The 14,843-nt window shown below is 39.9% G+C and overlaps 1 protein-coding gene across 1 annotated transcript; it reads right to left on the bottom strand.

The window, feature by feature from the left end:
* Positions 1 to 150: 150 nt before the first annotated feature.
* On the bottom strand, positions 151 to 11,109 carry cnpy3 (canopy FGF signaling regulator 3). Its single transcript, XM_047386632.1, has 6 exons — positions 10,830 to 11,109; positions 9,509 to 9,635; positions 5,769 to 5,865; positions 5,158 to 5,280; positions 3,701 to 3,818; positions 151 to 2,111 (listed from the first exon to the last, which is right to left on the bottom strand). Exons 1-6 carry the CDS (start codon positions 10,933 to 10,935, stop codon positions 1,822 to 1,824), a joined length of 861 nt encoding a protein of 286 aa, XP_047242588.1. The 5' UTR covers positions 10,936 to 11,109; the 3' UTR covers positions 151 to 1,821.
* Between the last annotated feature and the right edge of the window lie 3,734 nt (positions 11,110 to 14,843).

Below are 14,843 nucleotides of genomic sequence, written 5' to 3'. Positions count from 1 at the left end.
TACCCGTGTATATGAAGATTCCTACATAATTTCCTATTTAAAATCTGCACTCTTCCCATTCCCACTCTTATCTATACTTACCTAGACCTGAAAAATACAATTTACACACTTTTTAAAACTGTGTAAGAAATATTTCACAACAAACCACACTGGCAAAAACAGATTGTTTTATTAATATTGTGATGTTTTGATAACTCATTCCATTGGCATTTTGAAGAAACAATCAACTTGCCCAGCGTGTTAACGCGAACTCGGACTCCCCCTTGTGGTCAAAAGTGGACACTTGAACATACCTAAAGCCTAAAACACTTAATTCTGCAGTTTTGAAACAAAGTACAACCAAGTTATCTTAAATATCAACAAATGTCTTTAACCACATTAAATGGGGCAACATACAAAGTTCAATTCATCCAAAGATGTGTTTGCACCGCTTCAAGAAGCTCCAGCTCCAATACATCAACACCAGCACCTTACTTCAGAGTAAAAATCTTAAAAATACACACACTCGGGGAAAAAAAATTCAAAAGTTGTACACACTTCAGCTGAGGTCAACCACACACACACCTTAAATAGCAGCTTTTGTACAGCGTGAAAAAAACAGATCTGCATTAAACATTAAAAGAAACACTAATTAACACCTAATGTTTCAGCTCTCGGGAATTTACTGATGTGCAGAGAACAGGGAATTCACAACATGTCACTTTGTCAGGAAAAATTGTGTAGCAAAATATGACAATACTTTTAAAATGATTGCATGGTTCATAATGTTCAAGTGAAAGTTTACTTTCTAGTCTTCGGGATTTAGAGAAAATTCTAGAGGTCTTAAGAGAGGAGTTTTTATATACCAATATATTCCGTTTACAATGAAAGAAATCGTCAGATATGCATCTGTCATTTATAAGAAAGTACAATGAGATTAGATTTTTATCCACAAATGATTTAATCTCATCTTTTTCCCTCATGACTTACAGATCCAGTGATGAGTGTGAATGATACACAAATCACGTCACATAAATTTGAGGCTTTTAATGAGTTATTTGGACATTTGTTCAGTGCTAAATGATGATACAACATACAGCATCAATAATGTTTCAAAACCAGACACCTGCTGGACGACCAAACTGTGTTCATCTAGCTGCTGAAGTGAGGTGAATTTCATCTACTTCCTGCTAGGCACTGGAACCATTGGAGGCAAATCAGACCCTCAGCATGACGCTGCCACCACCATGCTTAACTACTGGTTCATTGTTCTTGAGTTTGAAAGCCTGGCTAGGTACCTCAATCTGTTTCATCCTCATTTAAGCATCAAGAAGCCAAACAGCCACCCCGCATGGGTTCTTTTTGAACATCCTAAACAATTTACCTTCCTCTGTCAGTTTCTGGTTGGACACAATAGTTTTTAATAGGACTATGACCTTAAAGAGTGACCATATATACCAATTATTGCTTTTATAAAATCATTGAAGATGCAAGTTGTATAGTCGTTTCACTGAAAGATCTAATCATATTTAAATGCCATTCAATCTGATTAGGGGATGTATACATCTGGGTGGAACCAAATCTGGTAACTCAACCAAACAGCAGCCAAGCCATCAGATGACATCCAAGAAATAACAAAAAGGTATAAAATTACTTTTAAATAAAAGCTGGGTTTGCCATGAAGGCTGCACCCATCAGAAAGAGGTAAAGGTCCTAAACAACAATAGCATCCTTGCTTAAAGGACTAAACTCTGTAACAACCAGGTTTCATGTTTTTATTGTTTTAAGCAGGCAGGTTTCAGGTAGGTGAGCTGACCCAAGTCCAGAGTGAAATCCAGGGGCTCACAGCTCCGTCTTCTGCCCAGAAAGAGGCACCTGTGGCTGGATCTCCTCATCTGACGTCAGCCCTGCATCTGTCTTCTCCACCGGAGCTTTGCTCTTTTTCTTCTTCTTCACCTTCTTGTCCTTCTTCTTTTTCTTCTTGGTCGTCTTCTCTCCCTCTGAGTTTCCATCTCCCGTCTCTCCTCCTCCTCCCCCCTTCTTGCCTCCTTTCTTCTTTTTCTTCTTCTTGTCCTCTGCAATAGCCGCCTGGTCTCCTTTTTTCCTTGGAGTCCAGTCCTCACTCAGGCAGGCTGGACGGATGAAAACAAGGAAGGTGGCAGAGGTGTGAAAAGCAACAGAATGAGAGACAAAAATGTTTAAGAAACAAGGAAGAGAAAATAAAAACAGCAGCAACATAATTTTAAAGCTTCAGGCATCAGGAGAGCTGAATAGAAAGTTCTAATCTTGATTTTTGGACAAACAACATCTCATCATACTGCAACACATTTAAAAAGAACTAAACTAAAATAGGTCCATCCCTGGATCTTCTGCTGAGCTTCTCTTCCAGGAAATTGCTGATGAAAAAACAAGAACGTACCGTTTTAGATGCTGGACGTCTATTGGATGAACTGTGCTCTCATTGCATTAAAATCTCTTCTTACAAGACACGCTGAACTTCATTTTCAAACTCCCAGACCAACATCTCCAGGGACAAACCCAACTAGTTTGTTTTACTCTCTCTTCCACATCTCCAGTGTGGTGAAGATTAAACAGGTTTCCTTCCCTGCATTGCTTGGTAGAGGGACAAAGGTCTGCTCCATCACCTTCAAGGTGAGGACACCTGCAGCTTTCCAGGAGGCTATTCCAGGCTTCTAGTCGCTCACACAGACCAAGATATACCATCTGGCTGTATATTAGTATCGAACAGCAGTGCTGTAGTTTTTTTTAAATGGAGGCTGTTAACCAGACTCTGTCTCCAAGCACACCACATTCTGTGCCTCCTGACTCGGTCTTGCAGTCTTTCCTCCATAATGAGCCATTTATCGTCTTCCACACGTCAAACTTCATTTTTATCTCATCCCAAAAACTGAAAGAAGGAATTACCATTCACCTTAGTTGTTTTGACTGTTTCAGTGGTTTTCAGAAATGTTAGCAGAAGTCATTTTAACAGACTTTATCACCCGTGGGTTTACTGCAGCGGATTTTCCTGGATCGGATGAACCTGTTTTCTCGGCCTCGGGGCTCCTTGAGTTCTGCCCAAGCACCATTTTATGGCATCGATTCTGCTTTAGTTGTCACGACAAATATTTTGTAAGTTTTACATGTTTTGCTGGACCCACACACCTGCTGCAAAGAGACATCAAAGCAACATCAACAGGTTTGTTGCAACATTTCATGTCCAGTTGATCTGCCCTTACAAATGAGGTTTTTATTCCACTGTTTTATATCATCTTGTTGGCTGGCACGGTCCTTTCTGAACACAGTAAAACAAACAGGTTTCTGCTCTTTGCCATCTGACAAAATCTGCAAATTAAAGCGTTTGAAGTGAGAGCAAAACAATGGCATGTTTTTATACACTCCATTAAATCAAAAAGGACATGAAAAATGTGACGTGAACTCAGGCTAGAGGGAAACTTCCTGCAGCGCCGTTTTAATCTCGGTTATGTGCGACTTTCAGTGGAAACATTTTTCCAGCTTGAGGAACTGACTGAGCTTTCTGAGTCCAGAACAGCTTAAGAACAAACATCTAGTACGTCAGCAGGAACAAAATGAAGAACAAACAGGATGAAAATGTAACCTGAATTATTCTAGTTTAGGACCCAGAAAGACGAGATGATTTTATTTACCAATATGTAGAACACTATTAAGTTTATCTTCTTTGTGGCACATGTTTGCTTACCTTTGTCCCCTCCTTTCAGAACATGTTTCTCACACAGGTAAGTGGTCAGGTCTTCCTCCTGGTTTCCTTTGTACCAGTCTTCAATCACCTCCTCGTACTGCTCCACCATCACATCACACTGACAAACACGCAGAGGAAATCCTGCTGCAGTCAGACGTTTACATACACTCATGGAGACGAGCGTCATTAATTTTGGGCGTTGGATTATTTATTTGAACCGTACTTTTTTTTTTTTTAAACTGAATTCATAAAAAAACAAAAATATCTGGTGCAACATTTTGAATTTATTGTGGATTTTTTTTTTTATTTCTCTGATCCTCACAGTAAAAATGACACGAATGTATTCGCCCATTAAAGTTAATCTTTAAATAAATTGTGCTGAAGGTTTTCTACCATCTTTCACCTCGACAAGAACAAGGCCCATTAACAGTCATCAGTGACTCTGCTTGATTGCTCTTTGCAAGAATAAAATTATTTATTTGCCAGCACTCAGACAGACCAATGCTCACCAGGATGAGAGAAGGCACCCAGCGAAGGTTTAGGGAGAAGAGTTGCTACTTTAGGAACATTTTTGGAGTCATTTCTAAACTGTAGATTTACAAATCTTAGCTTCAAACAACTGTCTGTAAATACAGGTTACTTCAATTTGTCACAGCTTTATCAAAGCCTAGAAGAAGACCCAAACTGTCCTCATCAGATGAGGGTAATCAAGTTCGGTGATGATGTTCAGGAAACACCAGGGTTTAAGTCTGCCATGAACTGGAAAAGTCTGGAAAAGAGAGTTGTACATCCCCAGGGACAAGTAGCGACAAAGAAAGAAGCGCCTACAAGCTCTGCGGCTGCCCACAGAGAGGAGTCCAATGCCTTCAGGGGAGACGTCTTCTGGTCAGATGAAACAAAGAACAATGATTGGAGTCATGGTCAGGTTTTCAAACGTGAGAGCACAGTTCCAACTATCAAGCATGGTGGTGGCGACATCATGCTGTGAGGCTGGTTAAGGGCCAGTGCCACTGGTGGACGGATTAATGCAGGAGGAGGAAAACCTCGATCAAACCCGGTTTCTGAGTGGATTAAGTCGGCAAACATTGAGCTTCTGGAACCCCGTCAATAATAATCCTGATGAAAATTTGTGACCTGTGCTTAAAAGCCAATAATTATCAATTATTCAGCCAGATTGACGCCAGAAGCTTTCTAATGGCAGCAAAAAGTGTGTGGTTTCCCTTCAGCTTCCAAAGCAACATGTATAAAATATTAGTTGGGGTATATGAATTTATTTGGGCCAACATCAACCCTGTATGGATTAGAGAAAATCCACAATATATTTAAAAATGTGTGCCACCATTTTGTTTTAAGTTCCAATATTATTTCACCCTTTTAATCTTTAACCTCAGACTCACCCACGGTGAGAATGCAACACAGACGCTACATATATAAAGAAGTAAAAACAAAACAAACACCTGCTTCTTGAGGTCGGCAACCTCCGCGGACGTCTCGTTCCACAGCTCGTAGGGAATGTCCATCACCACCTTCACTCCCTTGTTCACCAGGCCATGAAGGGTGGAGAAGGTCTCAGACATGCCCTGCACACAAACGTCCAGCGTCAGCCTCACTCTGGCCTAGGAGAGACCTAACACAGATGCTGCCTCTTCGTTTGTGGTCAAACGTAAAGGTCTTCATCCTAAAGCAGCTGCTGCCTCTCAAGTATTGTATGAAATATACCGGAAGGAAGCTAAGCGCTGGGGATTGTCAGACGTGGTGATCATTCAAACTGATTCATGGGAAACTGGACCTCTTGAAAACATTTTCTCTTCTCAGGCGAAACATCTTAAAGAAAGTTAAAAAAAGTCCAATTCCATTTAAAACTCTTTCAGCCCGTCTACACGGCATCCTCTGTCTGGTGACCTTCACTCAGATGCTTCAGCAACTGCCTGACCCCACCAGCGCCCCACGACTTACTCAGAGGATCTAGATGTACAAATATAACGGCAGTCACCAAGCTACAGATAAAAACTAAAACTAGACTCCTAAACCCGGAAAGGACCAACCACACCCGGACAGAGTGACGGACCTTGGCGAAGCGGTTGCTGCCGGTCCTCTCTTTGTGCAGGTTGTACTCCAGCAGCCTCTGACACACATTCTCTACAACCTCGATGAATCGGAGATCTCTGGAAAAAAGAAGAAGAAACAGCGTTTAGACAAGCCGACCTTCCATGGCGTTCCTTCAACAAATCACATTCGGTCGGCTGTTAAGACTTTATTATGGAAACATCCGAAAGGTTCAGTCATATAATAGAGGTCAGTCCCTCTTCTTCCTCTGCCAGGCCTTTGGGATGTGCACAGAGTAGAGATTTCCATAGTCTTATAGATAAATGCATTGACTTCTGGGAAAAGACGCGGTCTGGACTTTTCCACATTAAGGCTTTCATCCCAGAATTGGGAATGAGCTTTCCAAAGGGTGCTGAAACAACGCTATACCATCACAGAGCGGAGAAAACTCTGGAGGCTCCCTTTTCCTCTATGTCAGGAGTCCATTTATCCCACAGAAACACCCAGAATACTGATCCGTCTGAGCCCAATCCATGTTTCTACTGTGTGATGCCACCCAGCCCAGAGAGGCCTCATGAAAGGGTTAACAGAGAAGCTCAGGAAATCTGATCACAGCTGTCTTCTTGTTGCGTTTCTGGGCTGACCCAAGCAAAGATGAAAGGCTAGACCACCAGGCGTTACTCACCAAGGCCTGGCTCCATAACAGTTCCCTGGTGACCCTGATCCAAGCAAGATTTAACAATTCTTGTTTTCACATAGTGTGACCCCTCCCCTGAGCCCAGGTGGCCATGGGAGACCTAATCTGGGTAAAATCCCCAGGAAACATAACCTCTGAGATTTCAGGGGATGTTAGGGTGGTTATTCCCTCATTTAGAGGTTTTGGGGGGCGCGTCCCACTGGAACCAGAACTTGCTGGAGGGAATATATAGGACTTCTGACCAGGGAATGCCCTGGGATGCCTGATGAGCATAGGAGAGTGTTTCTGGGAGAAAGACAACGCCTTCCTGGCTGGATTTTGTCCAAAAGCTTGACAAAAGTTTACCAAAGTAATCCCTTGTCTTTGTAGCTATTGTTTAAGGAGAGATTTTGCTGCTGGGCGGCTGATAGATCAGAGTTCAGAGCTGTCCGGTTCAGGCTTGCTCTCATCTTCTTAAAGCACCAAACTTCGCTCGATGGTTTAATATTAGCCTGAGCTGTACAGGGAGAAACACGTAAATCCCTTTCAATCAATCTTTGAGGAACGATGGTTTTACACCAGACCAATGATTTTCTTACACACTTCTTGTCAAATCAAACAGACTCTGCCTGCTGTAGCTCCTCAAGCACCCCAGCCTTTCATGGATTAAGCCATTTGACCCACAAATTATTCCTCCCCCTTGACATTTTCTGAAGAGTTCTAATGTTTTAGGGACTTGGAATTAACCCGGTACCGCATCTTTGGACTTAGTCTCTGAGCAGATTGGCTGATTTTCTAAAACTTCACCCTAAAACTAACAGCAGGCATCAAGGAATCATTGGTTATATACGGATACATCTCAGTAAATTAGAATAAGCGCTACGATTTGTCAGCAGAAAAACCTTTAAGCAGGTATTTCATACTTTTCATTAAGCCCACATTTCTGTATTTTATTTTTGTATTGGTCTGATGTAATATTTTAATTTCAAACATCATGTTTTCATCGGCTGTAGGTGGAAAATCATCATAATGAACAGAAATAAAGGCTTGAAAAAAAAAAACAAATCGGTCTGTGTGGAATAATCTACAGGTCCTTCTCAAAATATTAGCATATTGTGATAAAGGTAATTATTTTCTATAATGTAATGATGAAAATTTAACATTCATATATTTTAGATTCATTCCACACTAACTGAAATATTTCAGGTCTTTTATTGTCTTAATACAGATGATATTGGCATACAGCTCATGAAAACCCAAAATTCCTATCTCACAAAATTAGCATATTTCATCCGACCAATAAAAGAAAAGTGTTTTTAATACAAAAAACGTCAACCTTCAAATAATCATGTACAGTTATGCACTCAATACTTGGTGGGGAATCCTTTTGCAGAAATGACTGCTTCAATGCGGCGTGGCATGGAGGCAATCAGCCTGTGGCACTGCTGAGGTCTTATGGAGGACCAGGATGCTTCGATAGCGGCCTTTAGCTCATCCAGAGTGTTGGGTCTTGAGTCTCTCAACGTTCTCTTCACAATATCCCACAGATTCTCTATGGGGTTCAGGTCAGGAGAGTTGGCAGGCCAATTGAGCACAGTGATACCATGGTCAGTAAACCATTTACCAATGGTTTTGGCACTGTGAGCAGGTGCCAGGTCGTGCTGAAAAATGAAATCTTCATCTCCATAAAGCTTGTCAGCAGATGGAAGCATGAAGTGCTCCAAAATTTCCTGATAGCTAGCTGCATTGACCCTGCCCTTGATAAAACACAGTGGACCAACACCAGCAGCTGACACGGCACCCCAGACCATCACTGACTGTGGGTACTTGACACTAGACTTCTGGCATTTTGGCATTTCCTTCTCCCCAGTCTTCCTCCAGACTCTGGCACCTTGATTTCCGAATGACATGCAGAATTTGCTTTCATCTGAAAAAAGTACTTTGGACCACTGAGCAACAGTCCAGTGCTGCTTCTCTGTAGCCCAGGTCTGGGGAATGCGGCACTTGTAGCCCATTTCCTGCACACGCCTGTGCACGGTGGCTCTGGATGTTTCCACTCCAGACTCAGTCCACTGCTTCCTCAGGTTCACCAAGGTCTGGAATCGGCCCTTCTCCACAATCTTCCTCAGGGTCCGGTCACCTCTTCTCGTTGTGCAGCGTTTTCTGCCACACTTTTTCCTTCCCACAGACTTCCCACTGAGGTGCCTTGATACAGCACTCTGGGAACAGTCTATTTGTTCAGAAATTTCTTTCTGTGTCTTACCCTCTTGCTTGAGGGTGTCAATAGTGGCCTTCTGGACAGCAGTCAGGTCGGCAGTCTTACCCATGATTGGGGTTTTGAGTGATGAACCAGGCTGGAAGTTTTAAAGGCCTCAGGAATCTATTGCAGGTGTTTAGAGTTAACTTGTTGATTCAGATGATTAGGTTCATAGCTCGTTTAGAGACCCTTTTAATGATATGCTAATTTTGTGAGATAGGAATTTTGGGTTTTCATGAGCTGTATGCCAAAATCATCCGTATTAAGACAATAAAATACCTGAAATATTTCAGTTAGTGTGCAATGAATCTAAAATATATGAATGTTAAATTTTCATCATGACATTATGGAAAATAATGAACTTTATCACAATATGCCAATATTTTGAGAAGGACCTGTATATGATGTGTTTCAGTTAATTTAACCGGGTTACTGAAATAATTACAAATATTCAGATTTGTTGAGATGAAATAGCAGGAAAAATGTGATGTTGGAGGTGATTATTAGCGACTGTGATCAAATGTCACTTAAAAACGAAAAGCTGCAAACAAAGATTGTTTCTGGTTTTAAATCTCTCAGTAGTTTTGTCCTACGAGATGCTGCAGATTACCAAGGGACACTTTAGAAAAGGCATTTCCTCTAACTCAAACTAGAGTGTGTTATCACTCAGCAGCTCAGCTCGCTTCTATATCAGGCTCTTCCACAGGAAGTGAATCTGACCAAGTTCCCGTCCCCTGGTGCCTCGGCTGCATGACAGAAACATCCAGAACGAAGGCCTCATTTCTGCTTTCGAACTGAACCACTTCATGACGAGCTGTAAGAGACTTACGACTTGACGTATTTAACCGGCGGCGCCCCCTTCCCATCTATGAAGTTATAGTTGCTTTCGATGACTGCTTTGGTCTTGCCCGTCTCGTCGAAAGCCGACTTCATCTCGATGCTGACGAACTTGCAGACTGGAGGGGTGGTAGAGAAAACAAGCGATACACGACTGAAGGAAATATCTTTCTGTAGCTCAAACTGCACGGCTTCAGCTACTATTTCCAGTAACAGTTTGTCCACCAGTAGGAGCTGGCATACCTACTTTTTTACTCACAAACATGAAAGATTAAGTTACGCATTTAGATCTCAAATTATAGACCATATAATCTTTCTAATGTCCACACAAAAAAAAAAGTTACTCTAAACAATCCAATTTTTTTAATTATCTGCAAACAATCTGCTAACATAAACCACATTAAATAAAGGAAAGCTAAGAAGTGCTTCCCTAGACTTAATCAGTTAAATAGCTAAATATTAAAACTTTATTTTTAATATAATTTGCATGACTTATTTTAATGCAGTGTCTGTTTTTTTCCATTAAATTGATTTTCATTTATTTTGCTTATTATTTATTTTGATGACATATATTTGTTATATTTCTTTCAATCAATTTGCAACCTGACTTATTTAGTGTTTTTAAATTGCATTTAGTTTTCACTGATTTAATTATTATCAAAGAATCTATTTATTTGACTCATATTTGTTTGTTTTAATTATGAAGACTTCTGAAAAACAGAATCGCATCACAATAAAAGAAAAACAGAAAGTAAAAGGATCAGAATATATTCCTGAAGTAAAAGGAAACTTTTACTACAGCTCTAATTATCATCAAAAACCTTCAGATAAAATCTGACTTTACTACTGCAACAATTTATAGACAGAAATATTTAAAAAACTGTTTTATTATATACAAATAACCCACGTTTCAGGTCAGAAAAGGAGTCCAGACGTATGAGCTTCTGAGATCCAATAATATTTGTGATTTTAAAATAAATTTACAGTGATAATCTTATAAAACAAAATAAAACCTTTTCCCCAACAGCTGATTTGTGCAATATGACAAATTCATCAAGTAATTGAGCTCATCATCAAGTTGCTATGATAAATATGTCATTATAAATACTCGCCATACTAACATAACAGAATCTGATCTGTTCAATCAGCACAATTTAGTTATTCGCTCGAAAATTACAAATCCTGGGGCATGAAGTCTATACAGCTTTTGCTGTTGTTGTTGACTGTAAATAAAGCAATACCGGTACCATCACTGCGAACCCGCGGTTGGCCATATGACCCAGTTAGGAGGAGGCACTTAACTTCAATTTTACCTTCACATCTGTTGGGAAGATGAACCCAGTCATCGTCTCCGTCAGTTTTAGCTGCTCCAACCGACGAAATTACGAACAAAACCGACCAGTACACGCCGAACATCATACCGTCTGTTGTCTTTGACTCTTTATCTCTACATAAAAGTCATTTTAAACGTTACAACGTGACGAGGAGATCCATTACAGGCCAGTTTTTACATTCATCAGCGGGTCACGATCACAGGTGTACAAAACGCGTTTGCAACCACTTCCGATTAGGGCGTAACGCACCCAACGGACTTCACAATTCGGACCAATCAGAGGCGAAGAAGTGGCAGCGGCTTGACCAATAAGAGACAGAGAATAGCCAGAGATAAAATGTCTTGTGAGATATCACTCCGCGCTTTTTCTTCGTCATAACATATAAAACAAATCTCATGACAGTTTCAAAAGATGGACCCATAAAATGCTTATGAATTAATATAGTTTAAATATAGTATAACTGTTTAAATATAGTTTAACTGGTCAAAACATTAAGCGTAAAATAGATTTCGTCATTGCTTAAAATATAAGTTAGTTTTTTTTCATCAGTTATAGCGACACGTGTCTAACATTTTATGTGCTTTTAAAGAAATGACAAACATGTCAGTAATGTTTTTTGCATCCTTCTTGGGTTATTCAAAATCACAACGACCATCACAGAGTAACATATTAGCGAATGTACCACTTTGATTGAATTACAATCTACTTGATTATCTTGCTTTAGTACACATTGTCCTTATTTTTTCTGGATAAATTATATTTTTAACTAGTACTTCTAATGTTTCTTTCTCTTTGTGGTGCCCTAGTTTTACAGGTAAACGAAATACACCTTATTTTAAAAATCCTTTACTAAAAGAGTGATGCCTACTGTTTGAATGCAGTATATTAGGAGTTTTGCATTTCCTATATGTCTCCAGCAGGGAGAGCTGTGTCCAAGTCTAAAGCAGTTTCAGATTAGATTTTTAATGAGTAATGACATCTGTCTGATAAACGCAGCCTTGCATTTGCACACAAATAGCTAAACAATAATAATATTATTAATAGTAAAAATAATGATGTGATAGTGCCTGTCACCTTTGAGTGGATGTGGGTGGCATTTGGTGCGAATGATCAATTTTTCAGCCTAAATCCTTGCACTTGCAGCATTCTCCCAATGTTAACAGATAAACTGCAGATTAAAGTGCTTTGAGCGAACAGAATTAAGCCTGATCTATTAAGGTTGAGTATCACTAATGAATACTGAACAGAGGACCTTACTAAACCACTAAGGAGCCCTCATTCATCTGAATTACAGTTATGTATCACACATGCACAAGGATGGAGTGGAAATGAAAATCACATTTGGGGATAAGATGTCAGCATCTCAGAGTCTTGTTAAGGTCGGAGAATGTTCTGGATAGGTAGATCAGGGCCTCATCTGCTGTAACGTGAACAGAGCAAGGCTCTATTTTAGAGCCTATTCTGTTTTGATCCATTTTATTTATTATTTTCTCAAAGTTTCTTTACAGTTTTGCTGATGGTCTTTGGATCTGTTTGTTTGTTCCAGCTAAAGGTCATGATTCTATCAAGACCTTGTTCACCAGTCCTAGAAATGTGCAAACATGGAACGAGTTAAATGTTCTTAGCTAAAGCAACTACAAATCAGAAATCATCTTATACCTTAATTGTTTTTGGTTAATTAAACTTCACTCGCTGGAACCTTGGTGTGACATTTGAACCCACTCAGCTCAGATTCGAAGACAAGTTTATTCCTTAGCAAAGTTAAGACCTCCATTCCAGCTGCTAATTGATTCTTTAAAACCTATGCTAAAACCTGTCTCTTCTCACGTGCTGTTGGGTTTAATTGAGCAAAATATGAATAGAAAAAGTAAGTACATCCAATGTCACTTTGAGGGGTTTATCGAGGAACTTAGCCTGTCTTAACCAGGTCCTTAAATGATTAAGTGTGGCAGAACACACAATATAGATTTTACTATACATGTTATTTACTGAACAAAGAGGAGGCCAAGATTGATTGTTAGTAAACTCAGAAAAGCTAGATGCAAATTGGATGGATGGATGGATGAATGGATGGATGGATGGATGGATGGATGGATGGAAAAGACTGACCTTTGTCCAAGAGTCAGGCTATCCATAATGTAAATCAACAAAAGTATCAAATGTTTTTGTCTAAAATAAAGAAAACAAAGCATGACTAAGATTTCTCTGAAAGCTGCATCTGAATGAAACATAAAATGAGCACAAACACATCATACTAACTAACAAGCAGAGTAGTGGAGGTGTGATGATGTGGGCTTGCTTTGCAGCTCAACCTGATAATGGTGAAAATTCAGGTCACAGACAAAAGGATTACTGCTTGGGCAATCCATTTAGAAACATGCCTGTCAGTTTTCCATTACTGGAGAAGAAAAGCCATAAAATACTTGAATTCACAGATGAATTTTTACAGTAAAAATGTTTAAAAGCAGCGTATCTTTAAAACATTTGTGTGTGATTACATTCAGCAGGAATCTAATGTGTTCCTATGTGCTTGAATGTATCTGTTTGAACCTGGGTGTGTGTGAAAGAGATTTTCACAGCGAGATAAGAGCGTTTCTCAGCAGTTCAATAATAGTGCAGTTTTTCTGAGAGGTGCTTCAGTGTACTGCTGCCTGCCAAAAGGACAGTCAGCTCCTCGTTGCACAGAGCACACACACACACAAACACACACACTCGTACAGATCAGTGCGTGTCTCATAGCAGGACTTGACACTGAGTTGGTGGAGGGGAGGTTGATGTGGAGAGAGAAAGAAAGATGAAAGCTGGTTTTTATACAGCCATGCAGCCCACACAACAGGCAACTCTCATCTCTCTGCTTCTTTTCAGCTGTTCCTTCAAAAAAGTAATAACACAGATTACATGGCAGCCTGTTGAAAAGCTCCATCGCTCTCCGCTTAAAAAGAGGCCGCTTTTATCAGTTTGAACCAATAAATGCTTAAATGCATGAAGACAAAAACCGAAATGAACCACAAACATGATCTCAAAAGGACATTCGAGTCTTTGTACGTAAACAAAGCTGCTTTTATCCAAACATACTGAAAATCTGTCTGCTGTAAACTAATCTGCTTCAAATGCTGCAGCAGTTCAGGTGTTTATTAAATTATTTATGGTTGCATACCCGTCAAGAACTATACTGTAAACTTGTGCAGCTCTCAGGTCGTTTTCTCTCCGACTTTATCGGCCTCTCACGTCACTGAGGAGGAATCTGCCCTCCTAGAGCTGGGTGTGTCCATGGTCGTCGTGCTGCCCTAAGTTCAGAATCCAATAGGGTCATCAGGTATGAACAATTTACTAAAAGTTGCAGGTGTAAACAATTTATTTATACATCTGACAGGGTCAGAGCAGGTCTACATGTTGACCAGGGCATTGCAGCACCTTGGTTTTCCTTTTCAGCTGTTCTGTTGTAGAAGAAAGAGGCTCTGTCATGGACTTTATCAAGCTAAATGACACATGTGAAGTCTTTCCTTCATGTGTGAACACACGCCCAAAAGCTGAAACTGATAAACTACAAAAGTCCTGCCATTTTAGAGGTAAATAAAACTAAATAGTCCACTATAAAAGTCATAGGGAAGAAAAATTTGCACTGTTAATGGTCTTGGGAAAAACATAACTCAGCCTTTGAGATGTAAAGTAGCACCCAGGCAACGCTAGTAAAATGATCGTTAACATTTGAACTGTCACATTTTTAATGCTGTAGTTTAAAGTTAAACTGGGCTGTCTTTGCAACGAATCTTATCCATATACCAAAGTTAGTTTTCTAAACATACACGATAAAAAGTCTAAAGATCAGGAACACTTTCCACTCGATCAGTTTTGTTGCCTAAACTTTAACAAAAGGCATCCGACTTAAAGCAAAACGAAGAGCCCAAAATGTCAATACGTTACACCACAGCTACATAACAGAGAAACAGGAAAGATTGAAATAATTTTATTGCGTAAATAAGTTGATGTTCT

This window comes from Girardinichthys multiradiatus, chromosome 14 (genome assembly GCF_021462225.1).
Source record: "Girardinichthys multiradiatus isolate DD_20200921_A chromosome 14, DD_fGirMul_XY1, whole genome shotgun sequence".
Classification (NCBI taxonomy): domain Eukaryota; kingdom Metazoa; phylum Chordata; class Actinopteri; order Cyprinodontiformes; family Goodeidae; genus Girardinichthys; species Girardinichthys multiradiatus.
The sequence above is the reverse complement of the archived record's forward strand: the minus strand, read 5'-3'. Positions and strand labels throughout refer to the sequence as shown.

Coding starts and splice junctions, on each gene's coding strand:
- cnpy3 (XM_047386632.1), bottom strand. CDS start 10,935: ATGATGTTCGGCGTGTACTGGTCGGTTTTGTTCGTAATTTCGTCGGTT. Junction 5,281..5,768: donor GCAGCAACCGCTTCGCCAAG/GTCCGTCACTCT, acceptor GTTTGTGTGCAG/GGCATGTCTGAGACCTTCTC. Junction 2,112..3,700: donor TCTGAAAGGAGGGGACAAAG/GTAAGCAAACAT, acceptor TCATCCGTCCAG/CCTGCCTGAGTGAGGACTGG.